General features: G+C 42.1%; 1 protein-coding gene across 1 annotated transcript in view; it reads left to right on the top strand.

The window, feature by feature from the left end:
• The window catches only part of SNX30 (sorting nexin family member 30), a 50,174-nt gene that overhangs the window by 17,444 nt on the left and 7,315 nt on the right, over window positions 1–25,415 (top strand). The window contains exons 2-7 of the mRNA XM_037373585.1: window positions 2,384–2,572; window positions 8,612–8,722; window positions 12,121–12,279; window positions 14,605–14,800; window positions 15,436–15,635; window positions 20,644–20,730. Of these exons, the coding sequence (XP_037229482.1) occupies window positions 2,384–2,572; window positions 8,612–8,722; window positions 12,121–12,279; window positions 14,605–14,800; window positions 15,436–15,635; window positions 20,644–20,730 (942 nt within the window). The remainder of the gene's footprint in view (window positions 1–2,383; window positions 2,573–8,611; window positions 8,723–12,120; window positions 12,280–14,604; window positions 14,801–15,435; window positions 15,636–20,643; window positions 20,731–25,415) is intronic.

Raw genomic sequence — 25,415 nt, 5'->3', positions numbered from 1 at the left:
GGTGCAAGACATGCTAGTATGATGCTGTTATCCCAACAGAATTGGTGAGAAGTCACTAACTTCATGGAAGTGGCTGGAAGTTTCATCTTTGGTCTTTCTTCCAGTTATTCTGGCACCTTGATGCAACCTTTTCATATTTTAAGTAGATTCCATGATATTTTTTAAGCTCTCTTTCGGAAGGTTTTTGCTACAAGCTTTTGAGATCTGTGCAGCCAGCTTAAGTTGTTTCTGCAAGTTAACTTGTTTCCACATTGGAAGATTAAAATTTGACTGGCTCTAGTTCTGGCACAACTTGTCTTATGCTAATGCTTACTGCACATGGGCAGTGATGAGCTGTTGTTTCCTTTTGGAAACAGGTAAAATTGTCTACAGCTACTGCAGCATCCCAGGGTTTGCTTTGCTCCTTACTCAGTCAGCCAAATCCTTCTGTCTAGCTAACAGCAGATTTTATGAAGCCATCTCCTGTTCCTCATCTTACCATGTCTTCTGCTTATTCTGCTTGTGTAAGTCCAACAGAACTCCTTATCTGCTGAGTTGCTGTAGCATTGCTTTTTCCTGTTGTACACACTCCTGCTATGCTGAGTCTGACCCAGATGTTTGTGTATTTCAAGCTGTCTACTGCATTTGTGAGCTGGCAAGCTGTGTCATGCTCATCCTGCTCTTTTGCCCTCTTAAGAGAAAGAGTGCCAGCCTAGTAATACTTGATCACTTGCTAGTTAAATCTGAAATTTCTCATCTGTTGGCAACCATTTCTGAGCATTAGCTGGCAGAATGCATCTAACCTGTCGGGAGACAATAGTTTAGATCACCCCTTTCCCAAAATGTCTAGGCTAAAGCATTAGTCTCACTAAGACAGTTCTCAAGGTGAAGAGCAGTACTGCCACAGTTCTGCAAACTGCAACAGGCAGAGAGAGGTCTATCTATAAAACCCAGTACTCCCATGATGGGTTTCTGACCAAGACCAGTAGGACTTTATCCCTGTTCTTAGCCATTGTCAAAGACAGACCTTGGTAAACAGCTCTGTCTTGAAGCTCCTGTATGTAATTCTGAACCCCTTAAGCAAAGGAGGACTTTGGTAGACAGGGACTACCCTTGTCCAGCTGCAACATAAACCACAATTGCTTAAGGAATACTGATGGATAAGGAGGATCTTACCCGAACAGGATTGCTTTGCTAAGATTACACATTTCATATAGCCACTTAAAGACTGTGTGGAGCTGGGGCTAAGCAGTCTTTCTGAAACTAAACCACTTCTAGTTAATGTGCTGCTTAGCTGTAGTGATGTCTCTCTGTTTAGCAACCAGAGGAACCTTTGTCCTTACAGGGGAAGCACCGTGGATAAATCTGTTGTTGTGCTACTACTTAAAACAAAAACCCCACCCTGCCTCTCCTCTCTGAAAAGTGCAGCCATGGGTCTTCAGGACTTCCTAATACTGCTGTTGGATGTTCCTATATATTGTACAACTTGTCATGCGCTGTCAGCTCCTTCTGCTACAAAAGCAGAGCAGAGAACACATGTGAAGTTGCTGTGATACTTATGCAAAATGGAGTAACCACTAGCTCTGTGGAGTAGTTAGCTTATATCAAAATGTGGGAATGTACCAGGCTGGCTATAAAGTTGTTTGTGTTTTGTTTGAGGTTTTTTAGCCCCTTGCTGCTGAGTCAGTTTCAAGGAATTGCAGACTTCTGAAACCCCGGTATGTCTCTTCTGAAAATAGCCACTTGCTGGTTCTTTTCGCTTCCCTAGGCACTGGGTGACACTTGTAGAGTTGGGAGGGTGGGAATGAGGACCTCTCCAAGCAAAACAGTGTTCTCATTGGCCTCAAGACTCTAAAAGGGAGGTGTGCGTACACACTGGTACTGGAGTGTATAATCTGAGGTCCTGTAGTCTGGAAGTTAATGGATTGGATGGGAAGCCTCTGATACAAGTTTGCCCCCCTTACTGTACTACGGGCGTCTCCAGAAGCAAAGACTGACTGCATTCCAGTCAGCTGAACTGTTGCTACTTTGCCTGAAGCCTGCCCTGTAAGTAGGTCTCTTGATTTGCCTAGCTGCTTTGTTTTCAGAGTGAGTTGGTTCAGTCTTACCAAGAACTGTTGGTTCAGCAATACTTCTGCTCCCTCATGAATAGAAACAAAGTTGTGCCATACTAAGGGAAGGTGTGGTAGTGCTTTCTCTTCAGTTTGTGGAAGAGCAGAACAACCTAATGCTCAAAGCCCAGACCTTAGAGGATTGCCTAGGTGTGCTGGAAAAGGGTGATCCTCGGAGCTGCTGAAATAAATAGCCCTTGTAACATATCAGTGAAGCTTGTTAGTGGCATCTTTGAGAATACTGTGCTTTACAGTAGATCTGTTGACTTGCTCTTTTTTCCTCTCCAATACAGGATCTCAGTCTACCCAATGGCACACCTGTGGACACTTCTAGTCCAGCCTCCTCCTCATCTCTCCTCAACAGGCTGCAGCTGGATGATGACTTGGATGGGGAAACTAGAGACCTCTTTGTTACAGTTGATGACCCCAAAAAACATGTGTGCACAATGGAGACATACATCACATACAGGGTTACGACAAAGGTACAAAGTGACATTCTCCTTTCCTTCTACTTTTTTTTTCTTTGGGAAGCGTGTTTTAGGGCATGTTCTGGATGTCTGTGCCTTGCGTTGTATTTCTTAAGGACAAGAACTTAGTGTCTTTCAGTACCTTGTGAATGTGTTGAAGGTGTGACTCCTTTTAGCAGAAATGTTTCTGCTTCAATTTGTGAAACTAGACAAAACTTTAAATGTGTCAGCTTAGATACTTTTTTCTCTGACTTTTAAACAGAACTGTTTGTAAACTTGCAAGGCCAGTTTCCTTCATTAACTTGAAAATTTGTTCATACAAAGTAATGTGACACCCATTTGGTTTGAGTTACCTCCCCTGAAGGGGAATGTGCCTTGCTGATTCACTGTTATGTCATGCTTTGTCTATCTCTTATGAAATGCTTTAAGCTTGTTGCTTTGTTTACCACATTTCCTTTATCAGCCACTTAACTAAACCATAATCTTGATCCTCAACTGTAAACCAGCCTCCATGAAGTTGGTACAGAAGGCTGTATAGCTGCTCTAAAACTTAAGTAGCCTAAGAATGCTACTGCCTACCAAAAGAAATATGCTAGAGATTTTTTCAGCATGTGTTGTAGTTCAATCATTAATGCAATCTAATTACACTAATAAAAAAAGTGATCTGAAAAGTCCACTGTACTCCCAGCTGGAACATTGCTTTCTGTTAAATAGCTCATTCTCATGAACATCAGCTCCTAGAGGTTGGTATCTGTTTTGGACACTTGTAGTTACCTAAGGCAAAAAGTGTTCACTAGGAGTATACTTCATCCACTTGTCCGAAAAGATTAACATTCCTCTGGCCTACCTAGATGGCACTATATACTGGAGAGAGTATTTTCCATTAAAATAAGGATGCCTTTACAGCCACAGGTAACTTTTTTCAAAAGGTCTACTCCAAAATTCCACTTTCAGGCTGCATGGGAGAAAATATGGTTTCTCTGAAATAGTAGTTACCTCTTAACTCCACACTTACTGTGGGCCTGTCATTCTTTTGTTGCTCTAAGTGTCTAAATCTCGCAAAAAAAAGCTGTATCTTTACTACAAGAGAATGCTGAGGGGTATTGTAGGAAGCTTTTCTACCTGGAGCAGCCTAACCTTCAGCTGTTGCGTGATCACAAGGAATAAGAAGCAGAAAAGGAGGCACAACTTCGCCCAGGCAAATAGTTAAATTTGGCTAAAGTTTTTTCTCTCTTAAGACCTGTGCAGTGGTACCCTAATAACATTTCTCTGGTTGGAAACCTGTGCTCATACAGGGGTTCCCTCCCTTCTTAAAGCAGATCTCAAGAACATGTGTAATGTATTTACTGTAATTGGATGAGATGTAGTACCCAACAGTGTCTTTTTTAAATAAAAACCCCTTATCCTGTACTTCTTATTTTGTGCATCTACCTACCTGTCTGTTAATACTTGTTTTATTTGGGATCTCACTGTAGCACATAAATCCGCTGTAGCACAGTGTTACAGTACCATTGTGAAACAATGTGTAATTTGTTATGATCAGTCACCATGAAAGTCTTGTCTACTTTGATTTGTGATTCTTGTAAACTTCTGGCTAACCTCTAGGGTCTGTACCTCTAGCACTACCTACTATTTTTTAAAAAAAGACTAACAGGATTAATGGTCTGGCTCATCTTGCCATACAAATGAGGCCTCTTTGATGCCAAGCTAATTGCCCAATCAGACACTGTAGCCGAAAGCAGTAATTAAACATGGGGGAAAAGGAGGAGTAATCCCTAGACAGTGATGAGAATGAGTGTTGATGTCTGCACCTCCAGGTTGTAGGTCAAGGTTCTATAGCAGACCTTGTTCCTATCAGCAGTGTAAGGCCATGCCTTCCCACCAGCTCTCTTGCAGCCTTGCGTGAGTGAGGTTTGAGACCTGTGAAGGGCTGAAAGGGTCTCTGTGGTTTGTCTGGATGAGGAGGCAGGGGTGGCTGCTTTTTTTTTCTTTATCCACTGAAGAATACTTTGGGAACCTTGGAGGTTTGGGTAAACATAGGTCCTAGAATGAGTTGTGCAGAATACTTCTTTGCTGCATCACTAGGAAGAGGGAGAATGTAATTGCTAGTGCTGTAATGTGCCCTTGTGGCTGTGACTGGACACCACTGTAGAGAGGAGTGTAACCTGACCGCAGTATTTTTGTTGTGTGGTTTTTTTCCTTTTTCCTTTAGAAAGGTCCTTCATTGTAACAGCAAAAAAGAGCCTTGCAGTATACCCTAGACTTATCATCTACTGATATCTTTGTCAGCAGGTGATGGTGGCAGCTGAGAAAGGGTCCAAAACATTTGGTCCAGAACAATAGCTTGCAGGGAAGCTGAGAAGAAAGCTTAGTTTACTTGGCCCTGCTGGTGTGCCTGCTTTCACAGCTTCCTAGTAAGAGTCAGGAAGCGTTCCCCAGCATGTGTTCTGAATGAACACACTTAAAGAATATAATGGGAATCCCCAAAATAATGGGGACAGTGATTCAGGCCTCTTTTGACTCTTTCATATCCTGTTTTATTTCTTGCTAACAGCAGTTTTCTTATATGGGAGGCTAGTGAAACCAGAAAGGTGGGTGAAACTTGTTCTGGAACTTAATTGGTCTTGTCTGTGATGTTGAGGTGTCTCAGATGTCCTTGATAAAATTTATGCTCTTTATATAGACTGAAGGGATTTTATTGAGCAGATCTTTCTGAGGGAGGGGGAAAATAAAGCTTATGTACTCATCTGTCTGGGGGGAAAGATAAGTAACTATACTTCTAACTTTGCTTTTGTTGTACCTTCTGGGATAGTGGAGCCTTCTGTGCTTTTCCTGTGGAGGTCTGAGCAGCTGTGTGCCATTCCTCAAAGTCATGCAATTGCTCTGCAGTCTTGAAGGGAGAGGATTTCAAACCAGTCAATACTGAAGTGGAGGTCTTGTTTTCTTTCCCCTGCTTCCAGTGCATGCATGGATTACCTGAGCATGTGAAAACAGTTTGATCCCTAGAGAGGAGCAGGTGTAAGTGCTATGATCTGTTTTTTGAACAGTCTGTACTGTTTGAGGCAAGTGAAACTGAGCTGCTAAGAATGCCAACCTTACACCCTCCCTGCCCCCCCCCCCATCTGCCATTCTCCTGTTACTCTAGTTGAAGACTTCGCCCCAAACTGAAATAGTTACATGGAGGGGAATCTACAATCAGGTATAGTAAGAGACTAGAACTAGGGCACAAAAATACTTTCACATGGCCATCACAGGTTAGCTTTAGCCTGGCTGCTGACTCCTTTCAAGAAAGACACAAGAGCCTTAGACAAGACCAAGGCTTGGTGATTGCCTTAATATTGCATCAAGCCAAAACTACTCCAGCAGTAGACGTAGAAGTGTCTGTGGTCCTGCCTGTTTTCCAGCAAGTAAAACAGCCCAGAACACTGCAGTGCTGACTTGCTGGAACTGTGCTGGAGTATTCAGTAAATCCTTGGAATTGTCTTGCCTGTTAATTTTGGGAGGTTGAGATCTGCCACTTAAATTTCTCAGCTTCTTTTGGGAGAGACACATGTCCTTGTAAGATGAGACTTGTGGATCCTCCTAAGAAAGTAGGAGGAACGTAGCTGTGTCAAAAACAGATACATGTCACTTGCCATCCTTGGACAGTGGCGAGATCCCTTCCCTTTGTGTGCAGTCTGGAAAAAATAACTTGTGCTAAGCTAATGAACAGCTTGATCTGAGATCCAAATTCTTTCAGCATTAGTGAGGGGTCATTAAAACTTTGAAGGGCCCTTATGCTCTGTCTACATTGCCTTTGAAAAGTTTCTTTGCTGTCTAGATTGAAGGCTGTACAGCAAACACTGAAATGCTGATGACTGTGATGTGTTTTCTGCTCCCTCTTAAGGAACAAAACCTTTGCAAATCTTCTAACGTTTGTGCACTGGGACTTACCCTGCTTTCTTATTTCTAGACTAAATAGTACCTATACAGTTTAACTGTTAGCAGAATACTGGTTAATAAGGCTGTCATTGCTAATAGATAGGAAACTGCTTTCATCCTCCTGCTACAGGGTAAGACACTGTAGTGTGTATACATCCTGAATGCCCTCATTCACTCACGGTCTGATCTCTTTTAAGAGGCCTTTGCCCAGTGACAGCCAGTTCACAAAAGCTCTCCCTACTACTAAATCATCACTTTTTTTTTAATTTCAGGTTGTCTCCTGCAAGGCTGAGCTATAGTTAGCCTATTAGCAGAACAAAGCAGTTAGTGTCACTGGCTGGTGAAGGCTTATCTACACGTGTGTGAATTACCTTGTTCTAATGTAACACTGTTCAGTCTCTGACTCAAAACAAGTGAAAATGGTTCGTACAAATTTTCAGAATTTTCATTTATAGTGTGGCACTCAAACATGTTTAATAAGCTGGTTTTAACTCTGGGGTGTAGCTGAATAAAGCATGAATCTGCAGTGGTTGTCTAGGTCTTGGTGGTCCCTCGTCTACAAACACAACTGCTCTGTTGGTGGGCATTCATTATGTTAGTTCATGGACTAACATGTGTCTCTCTTACCACAGCTAGTGGGTCGAAGCGGGGAGGTGAGCTTGATTTCTTCTTTTTGCATGTATTCCTTTTCTAGAAACCAAAATTTCATAGGTAATATCACATTATCATGCTGTTCATAGTATACTAGAGCCACTGTTCCGTTAGTGTCTTAGGGCTGCTGGCTTCCCCTAGAAAGAGATTTCTGGCATAGAACTTGTACAGGATCCTCACTGGGGATCGGTGGGAGTAACATGCAGTAACTGAAGAGCTGGAGCCATTCAGAGAGCAAGTGGAGAGGTGGATGGCATTTGAAGGCTGCTACTTGTCTCTCTCCAAATATGTGGCCATTGCTCTCGGTCTGGAAGTAAATACGTAATGTCTGCTAGAATTTAGCAGGCAGTTGTGGTGGCTAGGAGCAGCAAGGCAACCTAGCACTGGACTCTGTGTCAGTTCAAAGCTAGGAGAGCTGGTGTGTTCCCCAGAATGCAGTGGTTTTGATGTCTAGGTGTAGACAGGTAGTGTGCTGGTGCTGTAGCATCAGCTTCATTGCAAGATGGTCTTGATGCTGCAAGTAACTAAATATAGCTCCTTAGACTTCTCTATGTCCCAAAGAAAAGTACACAATGAGGGCCATCTACCTTCCTATCAGGGCTATGGCTATCACAATTCCAGGATCTTTGGCAGAGACTCCTAGCTGGTACACAGTTTCAGTAGTACTTTTAGGCAGTTGCAGTATGTGCTGTGCAAACAGACCCATGCAGTCAGCTTTACAGGCTATGGACTGTTTGACAACTGGATAAAATGTTTGTCAGCGGTTTCTCTGCATACTTACCTTCTGTCTCAAGCTTGCAGTGGCAAGTTCAACTCCTTGCCCTAAAGAATGAAAACTATGAATATCTAACAATACTGATATCTCTAATCAGGCATGCATAAACTTACAAACTTGTTTCTTCCTCTCAGAAATCAACAAAAACAGTCCTTTGGCAAACTCGGCAATGTCTTATGTTCTAATCTTTTATCCTTGAAGGAGTGTAGTAAGTGTGTTGCTTCTAGAATACTGGGCAGTGGTGAAACATTTTTTTTTCACCCAGGGTTAATGGGAATAAACAAGTCATTAAATATCTTCGCTTTTAGTTCTTAATAGCTAAAATAGTCTTGTCTTTGGAATGAAGATTTCATACAGTCTTCCCTGCAGACTTTTAACTGTCGAGAAACACTTGGTGCGTAGTACTCTCTTCTCCACAGGCCTCTCCCATAAACTTTATCTGAGCAGAACATGTAATGAAGTACAAATAGATCTTAAGAACACGTCAGCTCCAAGTGATCATTTTCTTACTGCTGGGTTTCCCACTGCTTGAAAGGCCAGAGGATCTTTCTCTTATGCTGACTGCAAACACCATTTTGGGGATGGATTCCCTGTGCGAGGCTTCTCTGGCCTTGCCCTTGCCAGTGACTGCTGTACTGCATTTGCTGCTAAGTTCTGAAGTGAGAAGTTTTGGTGCATGCTAAGTATATCCTGTTCTTCTTTTCCAGACCACGCGAGCAGAGTTTGATTTGCCAGAGTATTCTGTCCGCCGGCGGTACCAAGACTTTGACTGGTTGAGAAACAAGCTGGAAGAATCTCAGCCAACACATCTCATTCCTGTAGGTAGTAAGCAAGAATCTGCTATTAGAGTCCTGTATATGTCTTCCAGGGGTGATATTTTGGTGATTGTCTGTCTAGATTTAAATACAATACTCATTCTTTTCTAGTGGAGTGGGAAGAGCTTCCCATTCTTGACTCATTATGAAGCTTAGACTTTTCTTGGGTCGCACACGTGAGAGGTGAGCTTTGACAGCCTCCTGTAGGGCATTATGCACAGTGACTACATTTGTTGTGACATAAATGGAACACGCTTAATCTGTTTGCTCAGTTATTACATCTAGATTTTCAAGTATCTAAGGCTTATGAAAAGCCACACAGGTACTTTAAGTCCCAGTTTCAGACAGGTTTCAAGATGACCTTTTGAGCTGGTTTCAAAGAGTATTTTAAAGCTATTTGTGCTAACATTTAATAGCAGACTTACAAATCTCCATGAGAGTAGCTAAACTGCTGCACCCCTTGTTGCTGAGGCTGGCAATGAGACTACCTTAAGTGATATGAAGAGTTGATACTGATCTTCAGCAGTCTGCTTTTTATGTTGTACAAGATGTGAAAGGGTAGGAAGCCTGTGAGATTACCACAATCAGCTTTTTCAAACAAAGAAATACAAAAAGGCCTCTAGGAGTTGAATTGTTGGGAGACAGCAACACCGCTAGTGTACCTTAGCTTGCCTGCCTGTGTTGGTGGGGAAGTTTCTCTGTTTTGCCTTCTTTAGCAAGGGCTAGACTATGTGAGAAGTATTCAGTTAGGCTGTGCCAGGGTAGAGAGCTGTTTAAGTCCTTAATTACTCTGGGACTTGTGTCTAAGTGGAATAATGGCTCAGTCTCTCAAAGATAAGAAGTACTTCACAAAATCATGTGACGCTGCTAACTGGCAGCAGATGTTTACTGAGGGCTAGGGAAAAAAGTGAGGGTGAGCTTGCTTGGGTAAGGTGGAGACATGTGTTAGCTGCCCAGACCTCTTTTTCTTCTTCCCTATTCTCTGAACAGCTGGAACTATCAAAGTTAAACTCCTACAGATTCTTGAGTGTGCTAACAGGCTGCCAGTCCTGCCAGAAGGCTGCAAGGGAATAAATAATGGTCTAGTAGCAGAAGGTGAGTCACAGCCAGGGAATCAAGCTGCTTTTGCTGTGACCTGGAATTTGTTGCACACAGAATGGCAAATTTGGCATAAGTGGCTCTAATACCAGACATGAAATCAGCTGAAGAACAAGATAATCTCTTAAGTGCCTCTCTTCTAGAAAACCAGGAAGCGTAAGGATGTGCTGCTGTCTTCTGTCTGTCTATGCGCAAGTTAGCAGTTACAGAATCTCCTATTAATCTCCATGCAGTGGTATGGCAAGGAGATTGCAGAAAGCTTTATGTATTTATTGCCTAGAAGTAGGTGGGGAATAGAAGCAAAAGGCAGTTCTAGGTGCACTGTGACTCAGGTGTATTCTGAGAGGATGTTTCAAGCCAATTGGAGGGTATCTGTATTTGTAACTGGAGATACTGCAATCCCTGGAGGCCTTCAGTCTAACAAAATACAGAAAGGGGGTTGTCTTCCTCATCTTGGTATAGTGACTCTGCCTAAAATCTTACTGTAACAGATGATGTGTTGTCTTAGTGCAGTGAGTCACGATGGCCTACACTTAGGAGCCCAGACTAAGCTGAATTCCTTTTCATGTCTTTATTTTTTAAAATAATCTGATTAAACTAATCTGTTCTTTCAAACAGTAAAAACGCGTTCACATCTGTCTCTAGATGACAAAGGTAATGTTAACATGGTCAAGGATCTTGTCTTTGGATAGTGATGTTTGGATACTTGAAGCCATTTCTGACTGCTGTGAGTTCTGCTCGTGTATCACAGCAGGGAGAAGTAGACTACTAAGCTGGAGGACTCTAAGGTAGATAAATAACTCGCTGTTAGAGCAGGGTATCAGTTGCTAGCTAATCACTACTCGGGATGGACCTCCAAAGGCCTACCTAAAATGTGAATGACTATACTGCGATAGCTAAACCCAGGTTAAATGGCAGAAATATCTGTAATAGAAGTGCATCCTTCTGTGGGTCTCAAATGCTTAAACTTGATTACTGAGTGCCAGTTTGCATCTGTGTGGCTGAACTAGGGTGCTCTTAACTATTTTGCCGTCTTGTCCTTTTCCCTCTGCATGTGGTGCTGAGGTAGTGACTTCCTAAAGTATAGAGTCGCAGCTAAAGTTTACAAAGCAAGGGAAGAGTTTCTTCCTCTCTGAAGACTACTGCACTAAATGTCATTCCTCTGAAGTCTAGAGTGTATGTTATACTAGTTTAACCAGAATGACTGATCTGAATGCTAATTACTTTTTATTACTAATTACAATTACTTTTGTCACAGTTTTCAGGTGACATAATCTTTGCATAGGAGAGCTCGATTCCTGAATGGGGTGAAAATGGCTGTCACTGCTAGCTTGAGAGTGAGCAGATTATCTGTCTGGGTGGACCATTTCGCAAGAATAAAAAGCAAAGCACAATTTCAAAACTGATACTCATTTTGGAGTCCATGTTGTCTGGAGAGAACAAAAGCTGATCTAGTGGCAGAGCCAAGACTAAACATGCTGAGGCTTAAGTAGTTAGCTTCCATCTGAAGCTGTACTTTGAGGTCTGTAGACTTAAGTGTAGCAGGAAGAACTGCAGAAGTAGCAAGTCTGGAGGCAGACAGGGTTACATGTTAAACTGAACTCAAGAAATAGACTGGTAGAGTCAAAATAGGAATAAGACTAAAGAGTAGATATGTTGGCAGAGCTTTGTTGCTTACACAAGCATGCTCAGGAAGTCAGCTGTGATAGATGACTAAGTGTGCAAGTGCCTCAGGAAGGCTTCAGCGTGGACTACTCAACCGTTTGCTGTGTTGAATCTGCTGTTTGTCTTTGCTCAGTGTGGTGCTATTACTAAGACTATCAGCCCTCCACAGAAAGACCCTGCTCAAGAGCTCTAAACTGTTTAGAAGTGGGGTGGGAGTAAGTAGAATTGTAAAATTTTGAGTTTTCTTGGACTGAGCAGCCTTGCTTCAACATCAGTGTGCGTGTGCATTGCTGTAGTGAATAGTGTGCAGCTTTGCTGTCACCTCCTCTAGCTGGTGCTTGAACATGAATAGTGGTAGGGAGAAACACCCTAAGCTATGGTAGAAGTACTTAGTGTATCTGGGCTGTGCTAGTGTGGCTCTCAGCTGAAGCCACTCAGTAAAATTGCTAGCATTAAGCCAGACCAGCTAAAGAGTAATTCCGAGCAGGGATCTGCATCCTATCTAGTGTATTTTTCCTGTTAGCAAACAACACTTCAGTTCCTGTTTAAGACTGGAGTTTGATTGCTTTTTTGTTTCCAAGTAGCAGAAGCAAGTTTTTGGTCTTTTGAATCTTGTGTATTTTGCTTGTCTCTGACAGCCTCTTCCTGAGAAATTTGTGGTGAAAGGTGTTGTCGATCGCTTTTCTGAAGAGTTCGTGGAGACTAGGAGGAAAGCATTAGACAAATTCTTGAAGAGAATAACTGATCACCCGGTGCTTTCTTTTAACGAGCACTTCAATGTGTTTCTCACAGCCAAGGTAAGCCAGTAATTTCCAGACACATTTGACAGGGACAAGACATATGCACCTTTGCAGCCCCTCTTGAAATGAAGGTAAAAAGGCATTAATTAAACTACATGTCAGAACTTCCCCTAAAATGTCAGAGTTATTGGGGACCCCGAATGTTCTGTGGGATAGACCCCCCTGTGTGTGACAAGCATATGGGTTCCCTTTGCTTGGAGTGGTGGTCTGCAGATTTTACAGATTGTTCTCCATACCTGCTTGTTTTGTGTTCTGGTGTCCAGAATATACTCTTCTGATGCCAGAGAGGTTCAGATTAAAAACTGTGGACTCTGTAAACTCTTCCTGTGGGGGAGGAAGATGGATATCTCTCGCACAAAATCTTACAAATGTCTTGACTTTTTTCTTGTCTGTACCTTCTATACTGCTCACATTTGTTGTCTTCAAAACAAAGCATGAAAATCTAATTCTCATTTATTCTTGGTCAGCAGCTTCATGCTCATCTCCTGTGTGATTCATCCAGCAATTTTCTTTGGCTGTCTTTTAAACTGCATTTTAAATAAGACTAGGAGGACCTACAGTCATGCTTGGGTTTGACCTGATATGTGAGGAGAGCTGTAAAAGCACGTTTTTCCAATGTCACGTTATGCTAGCTCACTCAAATGTGACAGTAAATTTGAGCTCTCATCAGGCTCATGCTGTGCTTGCTGGTAACGTGAGACTTAATCTCCAGTTCCCTTTTATTTCCCCTCTGTGTTGAACTTGACTGCTGAAATAAGTCAGAAATGCAGAATTTGTTTAGTACTTTGATAGTTAAATGTCAGATAGCTTTGTTCTTTTCAGCTGTCCAAGCATGATGTGACTTTCTTAGCTGCTTGTCTTCTCCCACCTCTGTAAAATGAATGGTAAGGGCCTCAGCATCCTCAGCTCTGGCAGGGCTTGCCTTGAGAATAGAGAGCAATCCAGGGAGGCTGAGGAGAAAATGGACATGTTCTTCATTTCTCTCTAGTTGGAACTTGCTGTATTGCAGCAGTGAGGTGTCAGTTCAGTGCGTTAGGACTTCAGAATGTAGCTACAGAAAGTCATGAGACCGCCTCCTGGCTGAAAAGAGAAACCAGCCTTTCTCAAAGTTCCCTGTTTGGACCAGTAATAGACCAGAATGCTTGTAAGAGCCAGTGAGTAATTTTGAGTTAAAGGGTCTTTTTCTGATGCCTGCTTGCAGGTAGCACTTAGGACAGGCAGAAGGCAAGAGTCAAGGAACCACTGCATCTAAATGCAAACAATTAACATTATAGTAGCTGCTAAGATGTCAGGTTCTCTTTAATCAGATTTATGTATGAGTACTTGGACTACACTTGACTTGTAAGTACTTGGAAAGGATATCATAGTACGTGTTTTGAAGATGGCTGTTGTGTTGGGTTTTTTTAAAGAATGCTTAAGCTTTTGGTCTAGTCTGTAATACTATGTTTAGATTGTGGACCTCTTCGGGTCTGCTTGGTTGGAACACATCTATTCCTCGGGCTGTATAGGATAACCTAGTTACAGCTCTTGAGCCTGCTTTGAGATGTTGCATAGTGACCCCTGCTGGAAGGAGTAAAATATGAAGGGGACGACATTTTGGCTAACTAAACCGAGTTTTTTTCTGATGTGCTGTCAGGGTGAAACCCCCTGAAGATTGTAGGTAAACGACCTTGTTAACATAGGTTGTATGAACGTTGACTTATGTAAACGTTTAAAGTGTTGGTGAGGAAGTTTAAGCTTCTGTGCAGGCAACACAGCTGCACCTGACCCAGCCTGAGCTGCAGTCTGTCTTGCAAAGAAGCTGTCTCCCCAGGCTACACTTCTGTATACATTCTTCCTCTGCCTCCCATTTGACCACAGAACTGGTGTGAGAAGGTTGCTGACCAAATAGGCATGCAGTCTGTAGCTCTTGTACTAGTTCATCAGGGGCAGCTGGTGCATTTGCATAATACTGGTATTGTGGGCTATGACTTAAAAGTATGTGTGGATGAATGGCATGAACAATATTGGTGGAAACAGATCTGTTAATATCACTACTTCCCTGGTGACAGTACAGGAACATGGGAAAGTCTGGCCATGTGCAAAAGTGGGTCACTTTCTTACTTACGTACTTCTACCATTCTCCTGGATAGCCTGTTTCCATCTAGAGGTATTCTTGAAACTGTGCTCAGCTATAGAACCTTGTACAAAGTGAAGTTTTGTCCAAGGCTACGGGTAACTTCTGGCCTTCACATGATGTGGTCTTGACTAGAAAGTATTCTTCATTGTGTTATTCTTGCATCATGCAAGTGAAATGTTTTTAAACTTTTTTTAACTTCCTAGGATCTTAATGCCTACAAAAAGCAAGGAATGGCATTGCTGTCGAAGGTGGGGGAGTCTGTCAAATACGTCACAGGAGGCTACAAATTAAGAAGTCGGCCACTGGAGTTTGCAGCCATTGGGGAGTATCTAGATACATTCTCTCTAAAGCTTGGTACCATTGATAGAATAGCACAACGGATTATCAAGGAACAGTTGGGTAAGGACACAAGGTGCTCTGTCTCAGTACTTCAGTCTGAGTGCTCTGTATTTTGTTGTGGTTGATAGCATGACCAAGACAACTTGCATCAGTGATTCTGGCCTGTAATGAGCCACATGCAGAGCAAAATCTAATGCCTCTTGCAGATTTAAAATGGGCCCAAAGCCTAACATGGTATTTTATCTTAGCTGAACTCTCAAAAAATTTTTTGAAGTTACTTTTGTTATACCAGTTTTCTTAGTAGCTATTTTTGGACAAACTTCTGGGAGCATCTGTAGATCCCATCTGGAGGAGTACAGCTGAAATTCCTGGACACAGCAAACCTTTACAGACCTGTCTTAGTAGAGCTAACTTTTATATATATTTTTTAAAAAAAGACTTTGGCTACTGCACAGATGGAAGCATCTTTGTATTGGAAGCTTGTAGGAATGGTGAGTTTAGTAGGAAGCAACCTGGACTTGTCACCTGTACAGCCATAGAGACCTGACTGTTAAGCCTTGTGTTGCATTAGAATCTTGACTCTTGGGGAAGTTAATGTTTACTAACTTGGTGCATAGTTTCTCATGTTTAATATTTACATATCCTTGTGCCTTACTTGTACTCTGTTAACCTACTTTACCATGTACCTCTTGCAGAATATTTGGTGGAACTACGAGAATATGGACCTGTTTATTCAACCTGGGGAGGTCTGGAGGTTGAGCTATCGGAGCCACTGGAAGGGGTGTCTGCCTGTATTGGAAACTGCTGCACGGCTCTTGAAGAACTCAGTGAAGACATGACAGAAGACTTCCTGCCTGTGCTTAGGGAATATATATTGTACTCGGAGTCGATGAAGGTAAAGAGAGCCCTGTGGCAGAAGGCAGTATTGTATTTATGTGGAATGATGTATCAGTGAGTTCATTATTTCTAACAGCAAGAAGAGTTGATGGTGGGAGAAGGGGTAAGTAAATAATACATTCAGTAGGAGCATATTGCCAAAACAAAACTAGTTATATTTAGTAGTGGGGTACTGCATGGGTAACATTATTTATCTGTTCTGCTTTTCAGTCAAGCTAAGGGATCAGTAATGTATACAAAGTGTTGAAGAGTGCTTCTTAATCAGAGTTGTGGGTGGTACTGTATAGGAGACATTTTTTTGACTGCCTAGAATCTTCTGTTTGAATTGTTAGAAAATCAGTTGTGGCTCAGCTCTTTACTACTCGGTCAGTGTCTGGCCCTGTAGCAAAGATAGTGTTGGCAGCTTCTCTCGCTTGTGGATAGCAGAGTTGGGTGGCAGCTTTCTAGAACGCTGTGTCCAAACCCTGTGTTCTGAGTTGAGAGGCAATTTTCACAAATGTAGCAAGGGGAAATTTTTTTAAGCTAAAAAGCAAGGGTTTCTTCAGCTGAAGAGGTACTTCAGGCAGTTAAACACCACTTACCACAGGGAGAGCAGCATTAAAGACTTTCAGCTAAACTACCTGTTGGCTTGGAGACTGCACTTTGCATTATCTGACAAGAGCCTTTTAGAATGGGGCTGTCTGCAAGCCAACAGGTCTTCTAGTTGCAAGTCTTTAATGCTGCTCTCCCTGTGGTAAGTGGTGTTTAACTGCCTGAAGTACCTCTTAAGCTAAAAGGCAAAGGTTTCTTCAGCTGAACTTTTAGAGTGACTTGACTTTCTAGTGCCCTAAATGAGTTGCTTTTCCTGTCAGTTATTCTGTGATAATGGACTGAATATACTCATTGTGTTGGTGCTTTGGAGTTGGTTAGATCTAGAAGCCAAGCTTGCAAAGTAGCAGTTAAAAGCAAATAATTATTGCTTGAGTACAGATAGATGTTGCATTCAATATTCTTACAAACCTCAGTCCATGGAAAAATATGACGTCCAGGTTAGACATCTCATTAGTTTTAGTCCCTAAAAATCAAGAATAAAACCTATTGCTAGCCAAGACAGACTGTTCCTGTTTTCCTTCCTTCCCAGTTGCCAAAACTGAAATCTCTCGGGTCATACTGTCATAGTTCTAAGCACCATGCAGCGGTTTATCCACTCCCCCCTCACCCAGAGGCATGGGGAGGAGAATCAGAAAGGAATGTAAAACTCAAGGGTTGAGATAAAAACAATTTAATAATTGAAATAAAACCAGATGAACAATAATAGTAATAATATCAGTTATAATGAAAAGGAAGGCAAAGGGGAGAGGAATGAAAAGAAAGCAAGTGATGCACAGTACAACTGCTCACCACCCACTGATTGATGTCCAGCCAATCCCTGAGCAACAATTGCAGCCCCAGATAACACCCCCAGTTCATATACCAAGGATGATGTCCCATGGTATGGAATATCCCTTTGGCTGGTTCAGGTCACCTGCCCTGGCTGTGTCCCCTCCCAGTTTGCTGTGCCCCTCCAGCCCTCTTGCTGGCAGGGCCTGAGAAACTGAGGAGTCAGTGACTTAGTATTGACATCACCCAGCAACAACCAAACCATCAGTGTGTTATCAACATTGTTCTCACACCAAATCCAAAGCAAGCGCTGTACCAGCTACTAAGAAAAAAAATTAACTCTATCCCAGCTGAAACCAGCACACATACAAAGTGTAGTTTTATTAGGCTAGAAAATACCAGACTGTTGCTATTTCAGCAGCAAACAGCTACGTAAGTATCTTCCCAGACTTCATAAATCAAAGCAAGTAACTCTAAAGGAGGCCACTCGTGGAGTGCAGGAGGCTTTCTGCTGAAAGGGCCCTCGTCACTAGTAGTGCAGTCCTATTCGTCAGCTGCTAGGAAGCCTGTTTGTGAAATTGAAGTCTGTTTCTGTTTTCAGAACAAAGCTTTTAGACAGGTTACTTGATGGAAGGTAAGTTTTTAGGTACTAGGAGTTCAGTGCAACCCGGATAGCTTTCTCCTCTGCACACTGTACCCCAGGTATAGGTGTGGGAACTTGATTTGTAGAGCAGTCTCTAGCTGGGTGAACGTCCCTCAGAGTAAAGAACTGCTGGGTTATGTTCACTGTTTTAGAGGTGAATGTTCACTTTAGTGTCTTCAGGGGCACTGTGGTACCTGAGGGAGCCAGCCTGGAGAAACTGCGCTTATGGAGGCAAACCATAAGAAATACCACACAAAAGGTGGTATTTTTGGTTCAAACAAATACTGGCTGACTGCAGGCTAGGCCCTGTCTCTGGATTAATTTGAAAGACTTGCACAGGTGAGGAGAGACAGGCATTGTGGCCTTGAGTTAAAATGCATGCTGGTAGTGCCTAGGAGAGGCCTTGTCTAAAACACAAGCCATGTATGAGATGGCCAGGTGACATCTTGCATCAGATGATGCAGTCCCCAGCTGTGTGCTTGGACATTACTTTTAATGCATATTTAAAGCAAGCACCATATGAATAGCCAACTGTCTCTCTAAAGGCATGCAGTAAATAAGGACCATCTTGTGAGGTCTAGTCATAGCAGGAAGCTATGTGGTGTGCAGATGGTATAGGATTGCAATCTAAGAGAGGAGAAGGACCTGCTTCACTGAAAACAAGCCAAGCCTTGCTTGTACAGGGACTAGCGGTTTAGTTCTGTCCCCAGATAACCGAGATGTGGTGTGTGAGTTTTTGCTGTTTGGTGTTGGTTTCTTCCAACTTTTTTTTAATTCTTAATTTTTTTTTCCTCTAAGTGAGGCCTTAAGTAGCAGAAGTGTTGCATGTGCTGTGGTAAGTCCAGTGATACTTGGTACAGAGCTTTTCAGAGAGACTGCTAAAGCATTAATGCATTGGTCTAGAACTTGGAAGGGATTGTCTACAGGTGCCAGAGGAAACACTTCCTTTCACATATGGGAGAATTGAAAGGGAAGGAAATATTTTTCTTGTAGCTATAATAAATATTTAGTATTATATTATATATATTTACATATTAATAATATATAAAATATTTATAACTGTATATTTATGTCTAAACAACTATACATATTTAGTATTATATTAGTATAATACATATTTATGAATACATACTTATTAATAGCTGACCTGTATTATGTATTATAAATGGATGCTTAAAGCTGTATTCAGAAGCATGTTGTAAATGGTCCACAGTGGGTGGACTTGAGCACTTAAGGAGAAATAAGATACGCGCCCTTTGAATCCAGTCTGCCAATACCTGTTAATCATTGGCTATTCCTGGCACAGATCCAGTTTACGGGGCTAATCCGGGCTCCTAGAGGCTGAGTGTAATTGCTGGAGGCAGTTGTTGTTCTGAGAAGTTTCAGCTGACTGAAGTTCAAGACACAGTACAAAGTAGAAATACCTGTTAAATCTCTCAGACTTTTGTTGCACTGGGTAACCTCCATCACTTAAGGGCTATTCTACATAGTTGCTTAGATTGCAAAAGGAATGGGAGTACTGTGGTTTTCCAAGTGAGCATGGCCAATGACATGCTTGCTTACATTCCTTTGGGGACAAAAGGGAGGGTTAAGCTGCTGAAATTGAGTTTTTCAGTCTTGCTCCTTTTTTTTTTTTTTTTTTTGCCTAATCCAATAGCAGCTTTGTGGGTGGGGTGCCATTCCCATTTATCATGGACTGAGGTTGTAAGAATATTGATTGCAACATCTCCTATCTGTACTCAAGCAGCTGCACTGGTGACTTTCCCTTGGTTTAAGAGGGAGGAGGGGGGGACGTGATGATTAGTAGATACAGGGTTTGCACATGTTTAATTAGGAAACAGATTGTGGCTCAACTGACTCTTAAGAGCTCTGAGAACTACTGTTTTTAATCAGGTGTTTCTGTAGGCAGCAGTGCATATGATGTAGTCCTGCTTTACTAGCTTTTGAAGCTGTTAATGACTAGTTACCTCCTTTTGACTTAGTGGGGCAATTTCTTCTGGGTAGCAGAAGGGAAGACAAAGCATAAACTGGTCAAATTGGCTGCAAGAGAAGTTCAGATTTACAGATGCCTCAGCAGTGAGTGTTGGCTGACTTCCCTCTGAGCATTTTTAAGAATAACTTTGCATCAACTAAATTATAAAAAATTACTAGTTGCTTCCTTGTGAAGACTGAAGAATTGAGTTGCTTGCTCTTGCAGACAGAACTGCATGTTTTTTAGTAATACGTTCTCAGAGAGGCTAATTTCTGTGGTTTTTAAATTGTAAGACTGTAGTGTAACCTTAGTGGAGATCTTGTCTTGTGGATGTAGTACAAGATAAAGGTAGCATCTTTTGTTCTCTATTCTGGGAATACTCTCAATAAAATGTTTACTGCTTTTGAAACTCACCCAGGTAGTTCAGTGCTTTTCATGTCAATTGTGCTTTTCATAATTTCCTTTTTTAATTAAACCAATAACCAAACCCCTGCAACTGATCCAAAAAAAAAAGCTTACTTTTGTTCTGACATGAGAATGTAAACAGCTTGCTGTAAAGGACTTTGAGGAGCCTTTATAAGTGAAAAGGGACATGTAATACCTTCTGTGGTGGCTTCTCTGTCTCTGAGCCCACACTGTTGCCTGGCTGCTGCTTGAGGACATTAAAAGCCTTGTAACAGTCCTTGACAGCTTTGGTGCTTTTGTTTGTATCCTTTTCATGCTAATAATAGGTCAATGGATGAATTGAATTTACTTAGGGTTATACTCATGGTTACATGACAGCTTCTATCTTGCATGCCTCCAGTTTGTCCATAAGTTGAATTATATCTGGCACTGCCAGTTGCTGGAGACAAGTGCTCCTCGTTTTTGAAAGCTGCTCCCTAAAGACTGTAAAACAGGACAAAGTAAGTCTGACAGTCTGACTTTGGACTAAACTAGCACTTGAGCTGTATCACTTTGCAGTTTCTTGCAGGCTGGGAAGGGAATGAACAAGAGGGTCCCTCTCACAACTGTCCTTTCTCTTGCCCACAGAATGTGTTGAAGAAGAGAGACCAAGTTCAAGCAGAGTATGAAGCAAAACTGGAAGCAGTAGCCTTGAAAAAAGAAGACCGTCCAAAGGTTAGCACAAGCTGTTTTATAGAGTAGTTTCAAATGCTTATATTACTTCCTGAGAAGAATGGAGGAACAGAACTTGCTTTGTCTGGGTCTGGCAGCTGCTTTGCAGTATAAGCAGTTCTGGCAGAAGCTTCTTGTTGGCAAGCTGGTATGAAATAGAGGCCTAGGTATGAACATATATAACCTGTCTAGCAACTTCTGAATAGTGGGAGATTAGTAATACAGAGCAGGATGGCTCTGACCTATGTAAAAGTCAGCCAGCAGTCAGCTGGAGTGTTTAGTGACACAGACTAAAGCAGTGGTAGAACAGCCCCTGGTGGTTTAGCCGTATGTCAACTAGCTGAGTTAAGGTCCTAACCCTGGCATTGGAGAACTGTGTTGTGGGACACCTGTTTGACTCTGGAAGACTCCATATTTTGCCCCTTCTGCTAGAGAGCTCTTCCTGTGTGATGCTGAACAGACACAGCAGGTGTTACCGGGTGACAGGTTTTGGGTGGACCTTATGCAGAAGCAAAGCTGCAAACTGGTGTGCTTACACTGCCACCTGCTTTCTGCATGAAACAATGTGCAGGAGCCCTATCTTAAATCACTGCGACTTTGACCAACGATGACAACAGGTTTTGTTCCCTTCCGCCGCTGGGTTTCATTTTTGTTCTTCTTAGTCTCTGTGTTAACACTGGAGAGTCATCCATTAGTTATTAGGAGTACTGTACAATAATCTTACAGGAGGTTTCCATAATGCCTTTAATCTAAGAAGCTGAAGAGGATCAGAGCATAGAAATGAAAACTATTATTCTAGTATTTTTCTGATCTTGTGTCTGTCATGGACTCTACAGATAGTGGTGTATTGGGTATCTTGTGGTGCTCTGGTATTTTGGTCTTCTGCCTGCTACGCTGCTGGCTGGTGTGGTACGTACTCTTACTTCCTCAGTGTAGCTTTGTATAAGCAGGTATTCTAAAAAGTTTTGTACAGGATGGAGGGAACTGTATGTCACATATCTAGTAAGCCAGTTGAAGGTTTCAGGCATTTGCCTTTATAAAGATGTTGATGCAGTGGAACTGCTGAACTTTGCTAATGTCTTGCCTACTAAAAGGCTTCTGCATCTTACTTTTCAGTGGGATTATTATGTAAAGCACAGCACTTAAATAGCTGTCTTAAAATTTTTTGAATACTTAACATCTCTCCGGAGTGTAAGCATATGTTTTGGCAATTTCTTGTACCTTTTTTCTAATGTAAGTCTTTTGCATTGTTTACAAAATGAAGTTGTGCAAACTAATCTAACTCCTTGCATGTTCATAAAATACTAGCTTGCAGTTTTCAGATCCTTTCTGCCTGGAGGGAGTGTCCTCATCTGTAAGAGCTGGTAGCTTGGAGCTATGACTAGCAGCATACCTTGCCTCCATGAGGTCTGCTGGCTGACTTGCTGGAAACTAAAAGCAGACAGAGGGGTCATGAGCTGGGTTGTGCAGTGAATGGCATATATGTTCTTTTTAGCATATTTAGCTGATATGACAGAAATTATGTAGAGACCAAACAAAACCTTAGGGGAAAAGAGAGCCTACTACAAAACGAGGGGCTGTCGTTAATATCTTCCACTGGAGGGCATTCTGGGACTTGCTGTACACATGAAGCCAATCTGATTACAAAGTTCTGTTGGTGCCGTTAGGCCATTCTTATGTTGAGATGATCAGCTCAGAACTATGGCTGGGCGGCCAAAACCATAAAATGTAGTGGTTTTTAGCACTAACATAACAGTATTAATGTGGAGCCTCCAGCCTTTCTGTTTCTAGTGAGTACAGTGGTGAAGCCCTTTACCCATTCTGGACCCACACTGGAGCTGGTTTTGCCACAGTCCAACCTATGTAGTAAAGTACAGGCAGTTTCCTTATGGTGAGATTAACATCTCTGACCTAATTTATTCTGTTTGCCTCAAGGCTTTGCAGTGTCATGATCTACAGGTACAGTAAATATGGCAGGACAGAACTTGAAGTTGAAGGTGACCAGGTGTATTTACAGGGGAAAAAAGACTTGTAACAGTACATCTTTCTGGAGAACTAGAAAGGTAGAAATATCATATACAGAGATTAGTTGCTTAATAAATGCTGGATTTGTTGTGCTTCAGGATCATTTGTTACATGGTAATGGTGTGGTATTGCGGACATGGTTATGCTGCAAGTGATGCCATCTGCATTTGACCACATTAAATTCTAGATGTGAGGTATACGTAGACTCTGGTTTCTTTGAGAACTATGAAGAGGAACAGATGTAGGTGTAGAACTTTGTATCATAGAATGAGATGACCAGACTCCTGAATATCCAATTTTATGCTCAGTTCTTGTCTGCATGTACATCTTCTCCGTTTGAGCTGCTAAAGTTGTGATGGGCCTTTCCAGAGTGGTGGAGTTTGGGCCAGTTGTCACTTGGTTTGGGAGTTTGGGTTTTTTTGAGCTATACAAGTAGCTGAGAGCAGCCATCAGTGAGAAAGCAGCAACTTCCCCCAAAGTCCAGTCTTCCTCCTCAGTTCCTAGTTGCTAGCTAATATTCAGTATCTCCACTGGTAAAAGCAGATGAAGGCATTAGCATTGAGGTTTCAACTTATGTCCAGATTTGATGTTAGAACTATAACATCTCTTTTTCATTAACCTTACAGTAGATATAAAGTGCTTAAAAGCTGTTCATTAACTGAAAATTGTTTCAGCTCCAGAGTTGCAACTTCTGTTCTGGGAAGCTTCCAGTTTTGGAAGGAAAGGTATTTTCACTCCCCAATAGGAGTGGTGCATGTGCAGACACTGCCTTCATGATGCCTGTGGGAACTTTAGTTGTAGTTCAGTGGTGTTGTTCCTTAATTAGAGCATATGTGACCCATTTGCTGACCACTGGCGTGTCCCTCTAGCTCTAAACTTGTACAGCCCTCTCACCCTGACCTGCAGGAGAGCAGGCTGTGAGAAAGAACAGATTTTTCTTTTTCTGTAGCTTCATTGTGGTTTCAGATCCTGGCAGAAGCAGCAGGAAGCTGGTGAGTGGTTAGAAACTAACTTAATTGGACTGGGAAATCTTATGTGGTTTTGCTTCCCTTGTGACTTGTGACTCTCTCTTGATAGCTTAGCCTTTTCCATTAAGATAGCAGAGTACTTACAAATATGACAGAAGGCATTCTTGCTTTGAGGGGACCATCTTTTAAACCTTCCAGCTAGTGGCTTGGTAGTTAATCTCAAGTGTATGAGAGAACTTCATGTCTGCAGCTGTAGCAGATCTATAGCCAGAAGCGTAGTGCTCAGAGGGTGGGGGAAGTGTGTAGGTACTGAATCCCCAAGCTGCCTGTAGTGTAAATCCAGTTGTGCAAATAAAGGGGTACTCAAATGCTCTAAGTATGAAGAAGGTGCTTCCTATGTCTCAAACAGCTTTATTGGAGAACAGATGTACAATCTCTTCTGAGTCTATGCAATACTGCAGTGATCAGCTCTAACCCACATCCTGGAGAAGACTCAGTCTATATGTTTCTGCCTAAATAGTGTACCTTGCCAGACTGCAAGGTAGTAGCACACCTCTAGCTTCCTCTATTGTTACCCATGAAAAGCTCCTTACAGAGTCTGTTCATCCTCTTCCTTCCTTCATGCCCTTCAAAGAAAAAGGGAATTTCTTGAAAGTATCAAGTATGAGAGGGGCCACAAACTTCTATTACTTCTTCTACCACAAACTTCTGTAAATGTTCTTCATTCTGCCTTTTCCCTTTGTGCAAATCACAGCTTCCAGAGTGGAAGTTAATTTCTCATATTGGTGCTAGAGCTCAGCTAGACCTCTTTTGAGGTCATGGGCTTTAGTCTGCATGTCCTTACAGGCTTCCTGTCTGTATGGACCATGCAACACAAGAAGGGAGATAAAAGTGTTCATGCCTTTCCTGCTTGAAGAAACATTTGTAAATTGTTCCTGTAGTTGCCTGGTAGTATACATGATGTTAGTTAAAACATAAGCAAAGAACACTAACTTCTTTGGCCTAAAGTGCATCTACCTTGGTTTGGTGACTACTGTCATAATCTGTTTAAATCTCTACCTAGACTTGGAATATGCTGTCCTGCAACTCTTCTCCCATTGCTTATGTGTGATTGTGTCCAGTGTTGGGCCCAAAGGCTCATGAGTCCATCTGCAGCAGTGATCATCAGTACTTTGCACTTACCTTTTTTTCAGGCAGCCTGTAAGGTTAGAAGTAGAAGCTAGAAACTAGAGGCTTATGGATTTTATTCTGCAGCTGTAGCTGATCACTGCTGTTTGTATACTACGGTCAAGAGAATCCTGAGGTCTCTTATCCAGCTCTTTGACAAACCTAAATGTTTGTTTCATACACACTAGTGTGAAATGGGAAATGCCTAGTGCAACTGTTAGTCGGAAGAAGGAGAGAAAGCTTGTTCTGGCGCTATAACCAAGCTGCTCAGTTTGAGAACTAAGAACTGAGCCTGGGCACCCAGCACTTACACCAAATGGTTTTCCTCTTCATGTGCCTTCAGCAAGCGCTTCCTCAGTCTGCCTCTGTATCTGGTGTGGAGACGGACAAGCACAAGTACCCACTGCCTTAAACAGCAGAGAACAAACTAAGCAGTCCTGCCTCATCACTAATACAGAATTGGGGCTTTTCTCCATATGGCCATAACTGAGTTTATTCAGGGTAGCTACTGGACTGTTAATTTGCCCT

Source organism: Falco rusticolus, chromosome Z (assembly GCF_015220075.1).
Source record: "Falco rusticolus isolate bFalRus1 chromosome Z, bFalRus1.pri, whole genome shotgun sequence".
Classification (NCBI taxonomy): Eukaryota; Metazoa; Chordata; class Aves; order Falconiformes; family Falconidae; genus Falco; species Falco rusticolus.
This window is presented reverse-complemented; position numbering and strand designations above follow the sequence as displayed.